This window comes from Electrona antarctica, assembly GCF_951216825.1.
Source record: "Electrona antarctica genome assembly, chromosome: 19".
NCBI classification, from domain to species: Eukaryota; Metazoa; Chordata; class Actinopteri; order Myctophiformes; family Myctophidae; genus Electrona; species Electrona antarctica.
Genome location: NC_136800.1, coordinates 19,251,596 through 19,270,707, shown reverse-complemented (window position 1 = coordinate 19,270,707; position 19,112 = coordinate 19,251,596). Strand labels below are relative to the sequence as shown.

General features: G+C 41.4%; 1 protein-coding gene across 3 annotated transcripts; it reads left to right on the top strand.

The window, feature by feature from the left end:
• The first annotated feature begins 9,070 nt into the window (after positions 1-9,070).
• On the top strand, positions 9,071-18,376 carry LOC306943302 (DEP domain-containing protein 7-like). Of its 3 annotated transcripts, none has more exons than XM_079529541.1 (12): positions 9,071-9,194; positions 9,854-10,039; positions 10,720-10,861; positions 10,991-11,086; positions 11,299-11,462; positions 11,914-12,115; positions 13,246-13,376; positions 13,685-13,831; positions 14,399-14,541; positions 16,067-16,192; positions 17,574-17,649; positions 18,077-18,376. In XM_079529541.1, the coding sequence occupies exons 1-12, from the start codon at positions 9,110-9,112 to the stop codon at positions 18,286-18,288; spliced, it is 1,710 nt and encodes a 569-aa protein (XP_079385667.1). In that variant the 5' UTR covers positions 9,071-9,109; the 3' UTR covers positions 18,289-18,376. The 3 variants fall into 3 exon arrangements, with proteins under 3 accessions (XP_079385667.1, XP_079385666.1, XP_079385668.1); XM_079529540.1 differs by having other exon boundaries at positions 9,094-9,209; XM_079529542.1 differs by lacking the exon at positions 9,071-9,194 and having other exon boundaries at positions 9,972-10,110.
• The last annotated feature ends 736 nt before the right edge of the window (positions 18,377-19,112 follow it).

The following is a 19,112-nucleotide window of genomic DNA, read 5'->3' as shown; positions in this document are numbered from 1 at the left end:
AACCCTATACTTTATTGAGGAGTCCCTCAAGGCTCTATATTCTTGTGTTTTCACTCTACACACAATTGTTTTAGCTGAAAAATAGACAGAATAAGGATGCTGGGTTAAATGTGGTTAAATCTTCCTGTCACCCTGTACTGGATCTCTGTTTGTCTCTCTGTTGTCTTATGTATCCAGGTTACGCCTTTAAGTCCCCATATTGGTCCACAAATCCAAATTTAACATAATACAGCCTGGAGTGTTTGTTTCGTTTGACCAACGTTGACACTCTGGATTTCACAGTGTACTCACACCACCGCAGAGAGGACTTGGCACTGCTGAGGGTGACTAAATGTACTTAACTCGCTATGCTCCAGAGCAGGGTGCCTAATATACGGTAACTACAATGCCACTGAGAGGGTTAAGGGGGTCCCATATTCAAGAATGTCTATTTTGATCAGAGTTTCACTGTTATGTCTATAACTATCTACCTTGCATACAGTGTAAATCGGAAGGAATTTCTGGACCAAATAACTGACCTTATTGGAATGGACACATATTTTTCTGGTTTTGTCCTTGCTTTCCTACTCCCTGCCTCCATTTTCTTTCTTTCTTTGTGACAATAAAACTGATTCTGAACCATTGTAATTAGAGTTGAGAGAATAAATAAATCGTATTGCCGTTCCTCCAGAAATGATTTGACTCCAGGTTAAAATGATTTGTTATAATTGATATCATTTTTATTTCAACTCTTTCAGAACAAACTAATCTCTGTCAGTCTACATTTGCTTGTGCGTATCTGCTTTTTATTATGGAGAACCGTCCAAATCGACTTCACATTTTAGGCCAGTCAATCTAAGGTTTGAACCAAAAAAATAATAATTGTTAATGAAGTAATTAGTGGATCATGATGAATTCAGGGGTTGAAAGTTGGGGTACCATTAACGACCTGTACAATTTGTGCCAGGAGCTACATTTGCATGCAAAGGAAATTAAACATAGTTTAACATAGTTAAAGGCAGATTGACATACATAATATTGACCATTGTCTTGTGACTAACCTTTTGATGTCCCTGGCCTGTGTGCGCGCGGGATAGTTTTTTTTGTCCATTACAATAATTTTAAGGGCTACGTTTTTCTTTTTGCCATTTAGCTCAGCCAGGTAACGTTAAAGTGGGATATTTTTTGTCACTACGACTCGAGTAACAGGTTCTAACAACCATTGATCGTAGGCTACTAGAAATAGTTCTTGAAATGTAGTGGAGTAAAAGCCATGTTTAAAAAAATGAAATGGGCCTACTCATGTAAAGTAGCCTACAGATATTCAAATTATTACAGTAGCCTTTAAAACTCTAAGTCTTTGTTTCGTGGTCCTTCAAACAAGGTGTATTAAAGGTTTTAGCCAGCAGATGGCATTTTGTCTGTCAATCATCGCCCCTATATGCTCTGCCCCCCAACTTCAAATTCGACACACTTGCGTTCCAGTTCCACAGGGAGTGCAGTGCCGTTGTCGACCCAACACAGTTAGTGCCCGGAGTCGAGTCCGTCGGATAGCCGGTTGTCCAGAACCAGCACAAAAGCCTCTGCCTGGGCTCTGGACCTGATCACCCCTATATCTCCATATATGGGGCTGGCCTGTTCTGACATCACAAAACTTCATATAGGTATCAGGTATGGTCGCCCAAAATCCATCTCATCCTCGCTTTTTTCCGCCGACCTCACACCGACTGCTCGTGCTCGGTGCGGCGGTTCTTGCATTCTTTATTTTGTTTTACTGAGAATAAGGTTAGAAATACGTTTAGGGTTAGGCATATAGTTTTACTGGGGTTAAGTTTAGGAATAGGGTTAGACGGATGGATGGAACGGGTACTCTGACACGGGTACAGGGTATTGCCGACTTGGTGCTCTACAGCCGGGCACCGGTCTAGTTGAGCCTAATTATTCAAAAAACCTCAGACCACAGAAAATCTTCTGTTTTTTGGGGTGCAATTGAGGTCAGAAAACCTTTAAAAAATAATAAAATTACATTTTTTATTGTGGATACCAGAATGAAAATTTAGGCATTTGGCAGACGCTCTTAATACAGAGCGAGTTACAGTAAGCAAGAACAAAAATCATTGGTAATACACCATATACATAAAATCATCATCATGAATCATACTTAAGCTAAGAACCTAACAGTGGAATATCATAATGAAACTAGAAAAAGTGCCCTTCTGGGCACAGGTCTCCACCAGGAGGATAGGACTGTGTGAGATGTTTGGCAAAATGTTTAGGAGTAATATAAACATGTTTGCCTTTGATGGCAATTGGATGATTTGAGGCATTTTGTTCCAAAAATGTGTTTTGCAAAAATCAACCTGTTGGTGGCGCTATAACAGGCCAATGTGAAAAGGGTGGGATATATTCCTCAGCCTAGTAAGAAAATGTGTGAAAGATTTCACGTAAATTGCATGCTGCGTTCATGATTTGAGGCTTTTGTTCTAAACGGGGCAATCTTGCAAACTGTGAAAGCCAATTATAGCCAATTAGGATGGAATATGAAATATCGGACAGATCCGACTTGAGCACATGACCATAGAGATACTGTGTAACGATTTGTGAGATTTTTGGACAGAATCTGGAGGAGTAATATCAAAAAATGTGTTTTACAAAAGTCGGCCTCCTGGTGGCGCTATAAAAGGCAGATGCGGAAAATGCAGGTCAAAGGTTTGTCCTTGGCCTCTAGGGAGTGTGCATGCAACGTTTCACGCAGATCAGTGCAGTTTTAGGTAAATCATGTGAAAAGCTGCCTCATGGTGGCGCTATAACAGGCCGTTCTGGAAAATGCGGGGCAGAGGTTCATTGTTGGCATCCAGGGAGTGTGTGTGCAAAGTTTGGCATCGACCGGGTTAACGGTGCCGGAGATTAGCTGGTAACGGACGGACGGAAGGACGGACGGACGGACGGACGGACGGACGGACACACACACGGACGGAGTGCAAAACATACTCTCTCCCCATGCCTTCGGCCTGGTGGAGACAACTATGCATATATAGTGCAAATATTAATTTGGGTTCCAATAAGTCTAATTCAATAATTGTATTGAATTTTTGTCCTACAACACCCATTTCTGTCATTTCAGCCAGCTACTGAGTCACCCGCACAGGTGTCAGCTGAAGGAGCTCAGCAGTTATGGGGCGCAGTCCATATCGACGCTGCGTTTTTGGTTGTGAAATCTTCAACACTCTTTTCCACTTTCCTCCTAAGGAAACTAAACCATGGTTGAGAAGAAAATGGCTGGACTTTACTCATTTTGATGAAAGGATAATTTCTACTAATTCAAGGTTATGTGACACTAGGCATTTTATAGATGACTGCTTCAACAATAAGGGAATGTTCACGGCAGGACTGGTAAACTTTCTTCTTCTGTCAGAAAACTAGCCTCGATACCCAGGCTTTCATTTTCATCGGGGGGAAAAAAAGGTAAAAAATCAGCTTAATTTTTATAGTGTTGCTATTTTGTCTGCTCATTTGTTTGTCATCACTTCCAATTTTGCTTGTTTAATCTGTATCCTGTCTGTTTAATAAAGAGCCGTTTATAACGTGTTTGGAGGTGGTGATATTTATCCTCCGGGGTTGTGAAAAAATATAGGCTATGGTGGCAATTTAAAGACGAATAACTATTCGTGTTACCATTGTTCCGCTATCCTAATACTTAGATCAATAGCATTCATAAAGTACTGTGTCGCACACGGTGGCAAGAGCTTTTCTATCTTCCTTTTCTATCTTTACATGTTGCAAGAGACAAACATTTTGGCAATCCAGCTGGTTATACAGTCAGTGGGCAGAATTAGGGGTCTAGCTTGCTTTTGAAGAGGTGACAAATTTAAAGACCCCATCACATGGCTAGCAATCATTTTCAGTCAGAACATCTCTGGTAGCTGGCTAAAAACCTGCAAAAGGACAAATTATTCCATATTTAATAACCACTGAAACTAGATTGGCTACTGAAACATTGAATTACTTACTTTCACATCAGACTCGCCAACAGTGTATAATGAAGGGATGGAGTTTTCACCTACCACTTCTTGTCTTCAAAAATAAAAACCCTTCATTCTTCAGTCTTGTTACGATTCTATATTAAAATTTGCACCATTGCTCTTATCTACACCAAACATGGCACAATACCTCCTCTGGTTAGCTGGATATTACAATTTGTTCTTATGATAGTATGTTTTTTTCACAGTGCGCTATTACCAGGAACATAGGTTGCCAGACTGACCCCCCACGGAAGAAATCTGTTGGCACGCAGATTAAGAAGACTTACTTTAGAAGTGAAGGTTTGTGAAAAAATAAAATCACACCAGTGTGAAGTGAGGGGCGGTCTTATCATCATACATCATCTCATTCCGGCCAATCACAATTTGCGTCCTCCCTTTTGTCTTCAATGTTTATGTTTACACACTTTTGTCTTCAATGTTTGTGTTTACACAAGCACTCAAAACTGGACATAGGAGGGGCTAGCGCCCCTCAAAAAATAATATTTCTGGTAATTAGCAAGTAGCAAGTGTGTATTCTAACTTATTTATATGGTCTATTGCTCAGAATATCCATTCTTGTAATGGGTCATTTTGGTAGCTATGTGTATTTTAGCCGTCTGAAGCTTTTATAGTTTGGTATAACTCATCTTCTTTAACCAGGTTATGTTTTCTAATTAGCTACTCAGACAAGTCTGTGTTCTGAGAGTGTTGGCGTTGGTCCACCAGACTGGAAAAGATCACCTTCACTCCTCACATCAACATACCCAGAGTCCTTTCAACCCTCTAAAAAATGCAGGCTGACCCTAGATGATGATGATGAATGTGACGGAGACTCCATTGAGGTCAAACTATCGTAAGTCAGCTCCAATGCATAACCGTAATGGCCAGTGAATAGCATTACTGCACTAGTGTAGTAATATTATATTATAATAGTACTAATACAGTATAACAGTCACTTTTGATGTCATATTGATGACATAATTTGTTTAGTGTTTCATGTCCTCTTTCTCTCACGCAGAAAGTGGAGGAGTCAGCAAATAGAGAAGGTATTTAAATGGCTAGCTGTGTGTTATGTCCTGATATGAATTAAACTTGAAAATTGTTGTAAATGAATCTGCAAACTAGGCTATTTCTATAACCACTTTGCTTTCAGTAGCTCATCAAAGTTGCAACTTTACTCATCAATGGTCAATCACTCTCCAGTGAAGTACTGTAGGTCTAACATATTTTTCAATCTCCTTGGTCAGAGCAAACAAATCATTTTAATTGTATGTTCTCTAGTTGTATTTACTGAAATAATAACCTGTAATAATTTGTAAACCCTCTCAGGGACTCCTGGACCCCACGTGGAGGACCACTGATTTACAGGACAGCCAGACTAATGGATTCTACCTTTGCCTTCCTCTACATCTACCTCTGACCTTACAGGATTGGGCCCCACCTTTTTCCTTGCTTCTCTGCCCTGCTGGGTCAAAATCTGAGTCACTGTCATGCTCTTGCTCCTCTTCTGCTGAGTCACTGTTGCCCTGACCTTCCTCATTCTCATCTCTGATGCATATCTGTCTCTTCAATTGGTTCATGTCATCTGAGGTGATCACTGCCTTTTTCTTTGGCCTTCCTCTAGGTCTGCCTGTGGACCTTCTTCTTTTTTTCACCTTCTCCTCATCATCACCATTCCCAGCGTTGCACAATGTGTCCTTACTTCGCTCAACCTCCTCAGCATCAACAGCACTGCTCTCCATTTCTTGAGTCTCATCGTTTTCTGCCTCAGACTCATTCCTACTTGTCTTCTCCAGCAGAACATTCTCCCCTGGGTCAGGGACTTGTCCATGATAACGCTGAATGTGACTCTTCAGGCTAACATTGTGATTAAAGGACTTGTCACAGTGGTGACACTGATAGGGTTTCTCTCCTGTGTGGACACTAGGGGTGTGCTGAAATATCGATATGGCGATATATATCGATACGTCCTCCCGCGATAAATAATTGATATTGATTATTAAAATATCGATATTAAAAAACATTTTCTTGAAATGTTGTTCATAATGAAGTGATGAACAACATGTTTAGAAAAGGAGGAAATTATAGCTAAAATAAAGCAAATCCCACTCAGATTCCACAGCAACCAGAAGTTACTGAATTACTGGATGGTGATTTGTCCAAACAGCTTTGTGGGAATACAAATTGCAGAATGCTTTTCCCCAGCAGTGGACAAGTCCACTGACACCAGTGATAATGGTCAGTTGGTGGTGTTTGTGAGGTATTATGATGAGGGTATGAGGCAAAGGTGGAGTTTATTGAGTATTAATTTAGTTTTTGAGTGGTGCAACCACTATAGACAGCTATGTGTGTGTCCCTCCCTGTGTCCGAGCACGGAAATAGCGTTTTTTCAGTTCCACGTATTTTGTAGCTGCAGATATTGTGATATATCGTTGATGAAATTGCATACAATATATCGTTTGTCTGACCTTGTTCTGAAGGTTGAGCAGCAGTACTTGCACATATGCTTGTAGCCGTCCCTGTGGATCTTGCTGTGAGTTTTTAGCTTTAACTCAAAGAAATATCTCTTTCCACACACATTGCAAGAATCGGGCTTTTTGTACTCGCATATGTGAGCCTTCTCATTCAGGAAAAATGCTCCACATTCTGGACAGAGTTTGCTTATACGAGAATAGGGCTTTTTGTATTTCTTTTCACACTTCTCATCTGTACCTAACTGTCTTACTGCCACGTGGAACCCAATCACGGTCTGAATTGCGCCATCCACCATCCACCTCACTGTCCGAGGAGTCATTTTTGCGATATCCACCATCCACCTCACTGTCCAAGGAGTCATTTTCATCACCAAAACCAATAATTGCAGTAATGGCAGCAGCAGAACTCTCTGGATCACTGGTGCAGCTGTGAGCATCATCAGAGGCCTCACTCTTGTTACTGTGGTTCTCTGGGGGATCCAAATCGCGTTCTGAATTGTGATCTCCACTATTCACCTCACTACTTTGTCCTTCATCTGCAAGCTCATTGTTTACATCAGAGCCATTGTCATGCTCTTGCTCCTTGTCTGTGGAGTGACTGTTGCCCTGGCATTCCTCATTCTCATTACTAATGTGCAATTGGTTTCCGTCATCCGAGTTGATCACATCATTTCTCTTTGGCCCTTCTCTAGGTCTGCCTGTGGGCCTGACACGCATCTTGTGGGATTTGAGTTGGCTTGACTGGCTGAATAAACATCGATATTGTGACTCTCCAGGAGATCCCATACTGTGGTCACCCACCTCCCTATTTTGTTCATCACTGAAACCAATATTTGCAGTAATGGCGGCAGCAGCAGAACTCTCTGGATCACTGGTGCAGCTGTGAGCATCACCAAAGGGGACTGCCTGTAAAATATAAAAAGATGAGATGACTAGTAATTTAGTAAAGTCTGCAGTTGGAATGATTCTCTCATAGTTACATTACATTTATCTTGGAAGTGTGCCTATCTCTTAAGGCATAAGAATGTATTAACAGTTAGATTGTTGGTATGGATTTCAAAAACTCCCATTTTAATGGTCAAAAAAGAAAAGAAAAGGGGTGGTATGAATGAATAATTGATAATTGAATGTATTTGGATACTGGTTATGTACTGCCTACATGGTCCAAAATTAGGGTCAGCGTCATTATTCCGACGCCGTGTTGGTCCGACTCGGCCTATTACTAACTAACCCTGTCCCTAACCGCAAGCGAAGCCACATTGTCGGACTAATGCGCTAGTCGGAATTACAAGCGGATCCCCAAAATTAGCACATGCCAAGTGCTAAATAATGTTAGCTTCTATTGGCAGAGAAAAACTTTAGGGTCTCATGCCATTCTGGTGGGATGTGCCAATTGCCAAACACAGGAAATAATATTGTTGTATCCATGATCAGATACTGTTTTTGATCCATGTGATTTTCTATCACCAAAGTAGAATACAACCCTAATCAGGTACAGATGCAGGACAATATAATAAACACAAAAAATGACAAAAAGTTACGTTGTTTGTAGCTTGAGAGCAATATATTCATACAACATGCTACAGATGTTTCTACAACAAAGACATTTATTTGCAGCATGTTGTGTGTGAATAAATACATTCAAGAAAAAAAGTGACGACTAGCTGTGCACAGACACACACAGAGGGCAGACACACACGCAAAATTCCCGCCTGGTGGAGCTTAAAAAATATATATTTTAAAAATCAGTATCAATGGGCTGGCTGGTAAGCCATTCCCATGCATGGGCCTATGTATGAGTGTGTAGTATGTTTGTGTTTTTCAACAACTCCTCCAGTTTCTGCTGAAGTGGCATTTGGGGCACAGCTGCTGAACAGCCAGGAAGGTCCCTCCCTCTTGTTGTCTTTTGGACGTCACACATTAAGCCACACGCTGGACAGTCTTCAAACAGTTGGAGGAGACTGTCTTCATCCACAATGTATTTAGGGACATCATTATGAAGGGTGCGTCTTGTCTGCTTAAAGGATAGAAGAGAAAGGGACACATTAAACAAATTATATAATCAATACCAGAACAAGTGACTGTTAGTACTGGTACTATTACTGCGACTATTATACTATACTAGTTATATTCGACTGGCCATTATGGGAATTCGTGGAATGTGTGTTGTGAAACTTTTATGCTTTTACCAGTCGAAATATCAAATTTAAACTTTGTTTTATTGAAAAGGTTACACAGTAGGGCTTTTTTGGAATCAGGGACATTTTATTCCCTTAATTATTTTATATATCACTTCTATATTATCCAACGTTGACCACAAGTCACAACAAGACAACAGTTGTCAGCCTTGTTACTGTAGATTAGACGATCATGGAAATTGCAGATCTACAAGCTCACATCATGTCCTCCTTATCGTTATTACTCATTATGAGAGCTTGTAGATCGGCTACTTTTGGCATCTCAATGTGGGATTGTGCAGACCAAAGTAATGATGTGGCGTGTATGTGCTGCCATCTAGTGGTTGAATGTAGTGAACTGACTGAGTTATTGATTGATAATTGATTGATTACCTGTATAAAAGGTGTGTGGAGTCCACTGGAACACTGATTGCCTTTTACGTCAGCTTGGTGAAAAATGGCCTCAGTCAAGGAGAGAGTCGCTGCATTGAAAAGCCTTGAAGAGAAGTTGTTTGTGGGACCCCAGACTCTCTATTCCAAGGGTAATTCACTCACATGTGAGCGAGAGTTTAAAGCTTAAGCTAGTGTCATAATAGGCCTTTGGAGGTGGCGTTTGACTGGCTTGAGTTGAACCACTGTGATTGTTGCGGCTGTTGCCTGACTTGCCTCACATTTGTTTGCTACCTTAGGTGGAATAATACATTTTCATTACAATTATTGGTCTATTCAGCCTTTCTTTGTGCACCCAGCGCTTGCTTTTGCATGTACTGTAGCCCCTTTCGGCACCCTCGGTTAAGATTTTCTGAAGTTTGGACGTTGCTTACCCTAGGGCCCTTGATCGGTTATTAAGCCCTCCGTAGGATGCAGATGTACATACCCTCCGTTCACGGAGAGCGGCACGCCGCTTGAGTGTTTGTGATGTTTCAAAGATGCATAACGCGGCTATAGGAGACAACGGAAACGTGGGCATTAACCGCCAATGCCGTTAATTTTTTGGCTTCTCTGAAATTCTCTTCCTTGACTTCCTTATTGACTTCCCATTGTACCGCCTCCCGAGCGGCGACTGGCTAGCTGCGTGTCCCTACGTTACTGCCTCGCACCGACACCCTGCCCTGGTGCGGGAGGCGGTACAAGGGGAAGTCAATAAGCAAGGCTACATGTACTGTTGAGTGTTGACTGTTCATATTCTCTTCTCGTTTAGGTCACAGAGTGGTAACTAAGGCAAACCACTCGACCGCCTTATGGAGGGGGCTCATCTCCCATCTCAAAGCCTCAGTGAAGGTTAAGGATCGACGTATCCATCTCAAGTCGCACAGTAGCTGTTTTGTTGGCTCTGATGCTATAGATGTGGTGATGGATCATCTCTCCCATGCTAGTGGCTTCGGAGGTATTTTCTAGGCCTACTACAGTGATTCTCAGGGTTCAGTGCCTTGCTCAAGGGCACTTCAGCGGTGTTGGGTGAGTGATGATCAATCACTTCCCGACCCAGATTTTTCCTGCCCGTCCGGGGAATCGAACCAGCAACATTTCGGCAACAAGAGCGCTTCTCTAACCCTTAGGCCGCCGCTGCCCAATTTTTCAAGTCTTGACTTGAGTGTTCATTTAACTCTTGAATGTACAAATGGATGGAACCTGCAAGGGTCCATTTGGAACTCTGGTGGTCTGGACGCTGCATTGAGAACCATTGTACTACTACACCATAAGTCTTTCAACAATGTCCTCTGATAGATTAACCACTTATATCCCTATATATTGTTGTATGATGAATAGTAAAAAAAATACTGTTGATTGAAAAAGGTTAAAATCTCATTTAGATGGTATTTATATGGATGCTAGGTTCATTTGTTTACCTGGCATCCAATAGTTTCAATGTACAGATTTGTTTTTTAGATGTTATATTGTTTACACTGATTCTTGGTTTTTGACGATCCTAATTTACTGAGGTATTTGTTGTATGTATTTGTTGTATGCATTTGTTGTATGTCGCTCCAAAGAGTGTCTGCTAAAGGATGCCTACATTGATTAATGGTACCCCTCCCACCACCATCACTTTCTTCACAACTGCAGGTGTCGATATCCAACGGGACAAGATTATGTACATCTGTCAGGCATTGTTGAACTGCAATGTGTTTGAAGCAGTGGACACCAAAATGTTTGGGAAAGATAAGAAGCAGGATGTGTTTCAGGACAGCAAAAATGCTCTCTACAGGTTAGACACACACACACACACACACACACACACACACACACACACACACACACACACACACACACACAATGGGTTTTATAACACTGCAATCTGAATATGTTGTAACTTTCATTTGAAAATATTTAACAGGTTCCTGGACACAGAAATGCCCCCAACGGGTGAGTTGGAGAGAGGCGAGCTCGGCCATGGAATCCACAACTTATTGTGCTGTGCTCCTACAGACGGGTATGCAGAAAGGCTCGTATATTGATCTTTTAGTTTTTACTTGGCGTTTGTAGTTTTAGCACCTTATACAATATACATACAGTGATCAGCCAATCACAAGCCAATGTTTGTGTTCAGACAAACCCGGAAAGCTGGGCATAGGAGGGGCTAGTGCCCCTCAAAAACAACTACTGCAATATAAGCTTTCAATTATCTTTCTTTATGTTGTTTAGGCATGGACATCCAACATCTTCCCATGGGTCATCTGGGCAGCAGCGCACTTCTTTGGAATCCGACCATATGTACACACCAGGGAAAACCAGGAATCATCTAGATACCCCTGGCAGAGCCAACCAATCCTTGAGTTTTAGTTCCAACTCTGCATTACCGCAATCATGTAAGTCAGCCATTTCATCACAACTAAATGCTATTGGCCATAAGATGGTCTCAGACAAGACCACCCAAAAGGAAAAATATCCACAGTAGGCTATGGACTAAATGTATCATTGATGCTTTTCCACATTCGCACAAAGTCTGTTACAGGATTGCATGGCACCCTACTACAGTATTTTTGCCCTGACACACACTGGGATGCAGTGCAGAAGCTACCCCTCTTGTGTCAGTACTTTCGGTACTAACTGGGAGAAGAGAACTGTCCGTTAGGACTGTCCGTAACCCAGACATGTTCTGGCCTGGGCATGTCATAAATGGGCGAATATGGTAAATTTCAAATCTTCAGGCTATAGGCTTATATTGGCGGGGGGGACGACACCAAGTATAGACCCTGGTCAGCTGAAGTATAGGTGGTTAACTGTAATACTCCTCCCATCTGTCTTCTTCCATTGCAGTGGTGGATGAACTGTGGCAGGAACAGACCATGGTCAGGCTGTTAACAGTGGTAGAACTCCCCATGCTGGATGGATTGCTTCAGTGCAACCAGAACCCCTCACCTTCTCCATGTCGTCAGCTGGCTCACGACAAACCAGACCTCGTCTACAACAGCAGCAGTCACCTGGACAGACGGGTCCTCAAGGCGCTTAGAGACTCACAGTACGTCTGATTTTGTGACTGGATGGGGATGGGTGGTAACAGTTAGATCAGCTGTTATTACTAAAGCCAGAGGATATGGTTTTTTGGGGGTCCTTGGCATGTGAGTGAGTTTGGGAACCTTTTGATTGAATATTTTATTAGACAATATATAAATGCAAACCACACAAGGTACAGTCTAGCTGCAATTTGCAACTCTAGATCTTTTTTATAATGGGATGAATCTAGAGTTGCAATACCCTCCATTGACTCCCCATTCATCCAAATTGCATCTGCGATCTGCTTGTATTAAACTACGTTAAACTCATCAACATTCTAGCTGTAGGGCAAGCTTGAATTATCTTTCAATCTGCAAAACGTTTGTTTCATAATAATCCACCGTAGACATGTTATGAGCTACTTTCTGTCAAGAAATTCTGTGCAGGTGTTGGAGTTTGGAAGTCACTGAATGGTCCTGCGTACCACCTGTTTAGAATTTTCACATAATGGAGGAGTCACAGCACGACCCGTTAATACAAACAAGTGCGGCTAGGTACAGTCAAGCATTTGTCCAAAAGGATTACACCGAAGAAAGACCTTGCGGTCTTGTTTCCATTCGGGTCCTATGCACTCACACTCACACACAATCATGACATGAATAATAATTTTAAACTATAATTGATGTACATAATCTATGTACAGGTTGAGGCCGAAGTAAAGATAAAGAGGTGGGTTCGATCACCTCCTCTCCCTTTGACCTCCTGACAGGTGGAATTCTGCCCAAGAATCTTGTCCTTTGATTTACTCTTTTGATCTCCCTTGTTGCCATGCTTTCGCCTGTCAGTATATTGCCATGGATAGATATTTTCTCATTTTGGTTAAGGTGCAACTTGCGGATCAAGCGGTTAGTGCTGACGTTTGTCATTTTGATACATTCTGGGAAAAGCCAAACTGTTGAGGAAAACTATAGCTATCAAAGAAAAAAGCTACTATAGCGGCGTAGTTGTGTTTTAACGGGCACAGCTTTCTTTCCTTTTGTACTGAACATTTAGAAGCTTTATAAGCTTTATAATTGGAATACAGTAGCCTACTGGGGGTTTCACATCACCTTTTTGTCTTCTAGTAAGAAATGTGTTATTTCTTGTCTTCCTCAGGGAGGATGAGTGGTTCTGTGCAGCGCTGGACTGTCTGGACAGCCTCCCTGATCAGCCAGTGGTGGAGCTCAGCAGGGAGCTGCCCAGATGCTCCGATCATGACCGTCACAGTCCTGGCTACACTACGGCAGGTAGTCTCAATGCAAATGAAAGCAAGTGTCTTCACCGTGCGTGTGTGTGTTTCAATTTTGACAAATACACCTGACGGCTTGTTTACAAAAGATTGATATATGAAAGGCAGTGTTTTCCTTTATCCTTCATAAAAGGTGAATAGACTAGAGGCTACAATTTGGGTTGCATGCATGCTCAGTGAGTAATAAGATTGTCCCTTTTTACTGTATAATTCAGAGCAAAACTATTTAACGTGCATATCTTTAGATTGTATTTATAAACTATGTTAATTTCAACACAGTATGAAAGTAAGGTTTGTCTACCCCAGGCCTGGTTAGGTTCTGTCTGGATTCCATGGCCCAAAGTAAGCTGATGATTTATGAGGCCTTGGTCAATCACTACAGCCACACAGACAGGCCTGCCCTGCTGCCCAATCACATGAGTGACGTCTACACCGCCATCATTGACCTGCTGGGTGAGAAGTGAAAAATCAGACCCTTCACATAATGATTTTCTTTATCTATTGTAGGGCAGGCCTACCCCCTACTGGATTCTAAAGTAATGGGAATGTCTTATGTTTCTAGTGAATCTGTAACTTATTAGTTCAAATTAAACTTGATGCAAACTAAGTATAGTTATTTATAGCAAAACTAATGCTCGACAACAAAGCCCTGTTAAACTTTAAGGACCCTTCTTTCCCATACACTTGTGCTTAAGGGATGAGAATTCATAAGAATGTTGGGGGGGAAAACTGCCAAATGTTGCCAATGTTTACCCTTTTTCTTCCTTTTAATCTTTACAATAAAGTGGACATTAGACTGGAAGGGTTGGTACAGTAGGATGACACACCCATAACCCACCATGCACGCCAAAGTGCAATTGCAGTTTGTAACTCCACGTCCAGTCTTAACCTGAGTTTAATCATCATTCTGCTGTATAAGCCATTGCGCAAACGCAACCATATGAGGTGTATCATGGGTGTTTTCCTGCCAAATGACAAATCCATTCTAGGTACCCTTTATGCTGGTTTCTCTCTCCCTAGTGAATGCAAAGCTGGACAAGGCACTTGAGGCCCTGCAGCTCTGTCTGAAGCTGCTGCCTCCTAGCTGTAGAGAGGAGCTGCGCAAGCTTCTGACTTTCCTGGCTCTTGCAGCTAACCCTGGGGCGATAAAACTGGACAAAGAGGTTGTTGACACACACACACACACACACACACACACACACACACACACACACACACACACAATATCTTAATGGATCAGTCCCCCAAGGTACTGCAGCGTGGCACAGGAGGACTGTATTTGACCCCATTTTCAGCTTGAAATATTATCGCAAAGAGTAGTACTTTTCTTATAGGCTAACTTCCAAAGCAGTGCCATATTTGGCCTGACTTGTTGAGAATTGTAATTTCTATGTTTTGGTTTAACACTAGTGCTGTTTTTTTTTTTTTTTTATATATACATTTTATTCAAAGAGTATGACATCATATTATGCAAGTTTCACAGAAAGAAAATACAACTCCTTTCCCAATCCTCCCCACCCACCCACCATCTTTCCCCACGAGGCCAGACATACAAACATCAATTATATACAGGTATAAAACCAATAATTTGAGTACATAACTAAGATACAAAGAAAGGGATCATTTTCACAGAAATAATTAATAAACAACTTAAAAGGGGGTAAAATAAGAGACATAAAATGAATTAAAAAAACAAACAAAAAACAGTAATAAATACAAATAATAATACAAATACTAATAATTAAAATAATAATAATACTTATATATATAAAGAGATAAAGCTTGTAAGAGCTTAATTGGCTCACCCTCATGTGTAATGATTTCTGATATATTAGGCTATATATCTTGCACCAAGTAGAGATCTGCACTACCAGAGCACACCAACACCATGTGTCTTCAGTCAGGTGAAAGTGATTCCAAACCGCTTACATACGATATTAAAGGTTGCCAATGGTTATAAAATTTATCAGAGGACCCTCGAATCGTGAATTAGATTTTTTCAAGTTTCAGAAAGGACATAACGTCAATCAACCATGATTTAGCCGAGGGAGGGGACTCTGCCTTCCACTGTAAAAGTATCCTCCTGCGGGCGATTAATGAGGCCAAGGCAATAACATTAAGTTGCTTTTTGGGTAAAACTACATCCTCCTCTGGGATTCCAAAAATTGCAATTTGGGGGCAAGGCAAAATGGTTGTCTCCAGCACCTCAGAAATGATGTCAAAGAAAGATTTCCAGAATGGTAACAATTTGGGGCAAGACCAGAACATATGGGACAGATTTCCTGGTGATTGTGACCATCTATCGCAACTGTCCGTCACGCCCGGATATATTTTAGATAATCTTGCTTTACTGTAATGAGTTCTGTGGAGAACTTTTAATTGAATGAGGCTAAGCCTAGCACAGGAGGAGGAATTAACCCTCTCCGTTGCCTGCTCCCACCACTCGTCTGAAAATGTGATCCCCAATTCGGCCTCCCAGCCGGATCACTGCGGGGGATAGTCTCATAGAGACATGAAACAACACCTCTAGCTAGGCTCGCTGCAGGCATAAAGACCTCCACACCCGACCGCGCAGGTAACTGCGGGAATGTTGGAGAGTGGGTCTTAACAAAGTGTCGAACCTGAAAATATCTAAACCGGTCAGATTGTCGCAGGTTATAGGTTTCACACATACTGTTGTACTTTTAGATGGAGAACAGACAGGCATTGGTGAGATCCTTCTGCAGGGCTTTTCTCCACAGCAAGAAGCTCTCCATGGAAAGAGATCAACTGATGGTGCTCTTCATGATTGACAACAGAAAGGAAATCTTCAAGGTAGACTGTAGACTATGAACTTAAATAAATATAGCAGACATTTGGACTAATATGCTGTAGAATATACAGTAGCAGAAGGCTACTAGGCTCTCTTCTAAAATTACAAGAGGCTTGGAGCTGATTATTAAGAGACTTGAATTTATGGACATATTTGTGAGCTTTTATATCCAACAAACTATTTTTGTAGGACTAGCAGCTGCTTAAGGGTAAAGTCTATTATCCCTGAGGTGAAATGTGTCTAGGGTGCAGTGCTACAGTCTGCGGCTTCACATTAAAACGGCAGAAAAAACTCAATGCCCTTTGGCCTCCTTTTACTTGGAGGAAAGCTCATGGGGTGACCAAAAAGAGGGGTCAACCTCTCAGGATTTTCTGAGCACACAAAGTTGAATGGCAATCCATGATATCCATCCGTCCATTAATTGTTAAAGGGGCATTCCACTCATTTTCAACATTTTACTATGTCATTAATGTACCTTAGAGCTGTTGTGTTGAAATAATAAAGTTCCCCCATTCTGTGTTTCCTAGAACTAGAGGTCTGAAAAAAATCATTAACATGGTGAAACACATCTTGATGATGTCATCAAGATGTGTTTCACCATGTAAATTATTTTTTTCATAATTACAGTTCTAGGAAATACAAAATGGGGGGACTTTTTTATTATTTCCAGTCCACACAACAGCTCTAAGGTATATTAATGACATAGTAAAATGTTGAAAATGGGTGGTTTTCCCCTTAAGAGATATGAGCATCGCGCCTGTCACAGACATGCGCAGAGAAAGTTCAGTCAGGAAACCTCAGTGCAGTTGCTGCCGGCCCTTAATTGGGCCGCCTCAGCATCACATCCAATCACACACACATTCCGTCTTCATACCGGCTATTTAAACTGGAAGTTTGAACTGCTCAATCTGCTTGCTTGTTTGCTGCTGCACACTGATACTGCTGCGCTGCTGTCTGCCTAAAATTTTGCCTCTCACCCTCCTCCACCCCAGCTACCACCTGTCGTTTTGGATCTGCTGTTTAGGTACGGGGGATTCAGAGTCCCTATGGTTGGGACTGATGCGCTTGATCTGAGTACCTAAAAAGCAGATCCAATTCATCGCCAAACCATAAATATATTGCTCATTTTATATTCAATAAATAAATATATATTCCATCCATTCTTGAGTTGTCCTGACTGAAGTGGGGTTTTTTTTAACCAAAGTTCTAGGTGGACGTGCGGATGGATATAAATGGATTACACTGTTTCACCTATCAATCAGCATTGTCCTCACTGAATCGTTTGTTCTAAATGGTGCATTTATATATACATACGGTTTCCATCTAGCTACTCTGCTGGCTACTCTACCCCTAAGCCACTGCCACTTATTTTTGTGCCTTTAGATACCTGGGGCTCTACACAAGAAGGTCAGCGATATGTTGGACAGAATCTCGCATGGGACTCAACCAGATGTAACGGGTAAATCATTTTCAAGAAATTATTTGTAATGGAAAACTAAATGGATAAATGCAAAACATAATGGCCTGGGGATCCACATGGAATGCTTACAGTCACCATAGGTTGCAGTTTACCATTGCTCCCATTCACATTGAATGTCCCTGACTAGACCATCTCAGCATCTCTAATATCATAGACAAACATTAGGTTTGCTACTCGGGGGTTCTACACCCATAATCAAGTCAAAGTAACTAAAAAGCAGCTTTTATAAGTAGAGTGCAAAATGTTCATTGCTTGGTCAAATTAAATTGATGATTTGGAGGATATATATTGGGGGGATTGAGAGAGGTAGGGTGGTGCCATAGCACCCTCTACTGACCAGCCACCACTGGCACTGCTGAGCTTAATCTTTGTGCATAACTCTAATTGTTTTATTTTAATCTCCTAGGCTCTACATTCTGCCAGCAGGACCCTAGCAGCATCTATCCTGACGCTACCAGGCGCAACACAAACCAGCATCTGTGTGATTTGTTGAAGAACATCCACCTGGACCCTAAAATCTCAGCCAAGGAGAGAAAGCGCCTACTGGGTCAATTTCACCAAGCCCACCCAGTGATATTTAATGACTACTTTGGTGATTCTGCTCTTGATGTATTCTAAATGTTTTAGTAGGAACACCAGGTTGAAAGTAGTTGTGTCCTGTCTGTTGTGATAGCCCTGTCAAAATATTAAAGGCTTTTTAAATGTTCTTGCTCAAGAGTGTGCTTGAAGCCTCTCCCGATTCACTAGAAACTAGTTTTAACTTGGTGAGCACCTCACCACCAGGACTGGGGTTGCCCTGTGAATCTCGGCAGCACTCGGCTCGCCTTTGTTCTTCAACATATGACAATTATTTGACTAAACTGCAATAGATCCATTTCAACATGGTTCGTTTTTCAATTTCTCAAGTTGTGTAGAGATTGTGTCCATATTATTTTTGTGTTTTTGTAAACTTTTTTAATCAACAACAATCTAAAACATGCTTAATTTTCTGCTAGAAGTTCTGCTAAATGTCAATTTTCTGGTTGGGTTAAATTAATTGTTCTGACCTAGTGTTCTGATATCTGGGGCCATTTGATTGCACTGATTCAGGAGTTTTATATGGTATGGTGTGGATGATGGCGTAGATGAACTTTTCCACCAGAAAGGTTCCAACCTTTCCTCCTTACATCATATTTAGTATTGATAAGGAGTATTTAAGATACAAGGAGTTATCCGATACTGGATGACTCCACAGTCTAAGGTTTTGTGGATTTTAATAATCCTGAAGTGGATAAAGTATGTTCGGATTAGAAATTACATTTAATGACCACAGTCATGAACAAACTGTGTGGATATTCGTGTTCGTGAGAGACGTGTTGTATCAAAGTGTTTAGTCTCATAGTAGCCAGTCAGAAATCAAGCATCCTTTTGTGACATACAGTAACACATGAAATGTCCTGGGT

What these genes read in the sequence shown, in the direction of transcription:
- LOC306943302 (XM_079529540.1), top strand. Translation starts at nt 9,110, where the DNA reads ATGGCCTCAGTCAAGGAGAGAGTCGCTGCATTGAAAAGCCTTGAAGAG. An exon ending in CGCCATCATTGACCTGCTGG is followed by an intron (nt 13,832 to 14,398) that starts GTGAGAAGTGAA and finishes CTCTCTCCCTAG; the next exon opens with TGAATGCAAAGCTGGACAAG. An exon ending in ACAGAAAGGAAATCTTCAAG is followed by an intron (nt 16,193 to 17,573) that starts GTAGACTGTAGA and finishes TTGTGCCTTTAG; the next exon opens with ATACCTGGGGCTCTACACAA.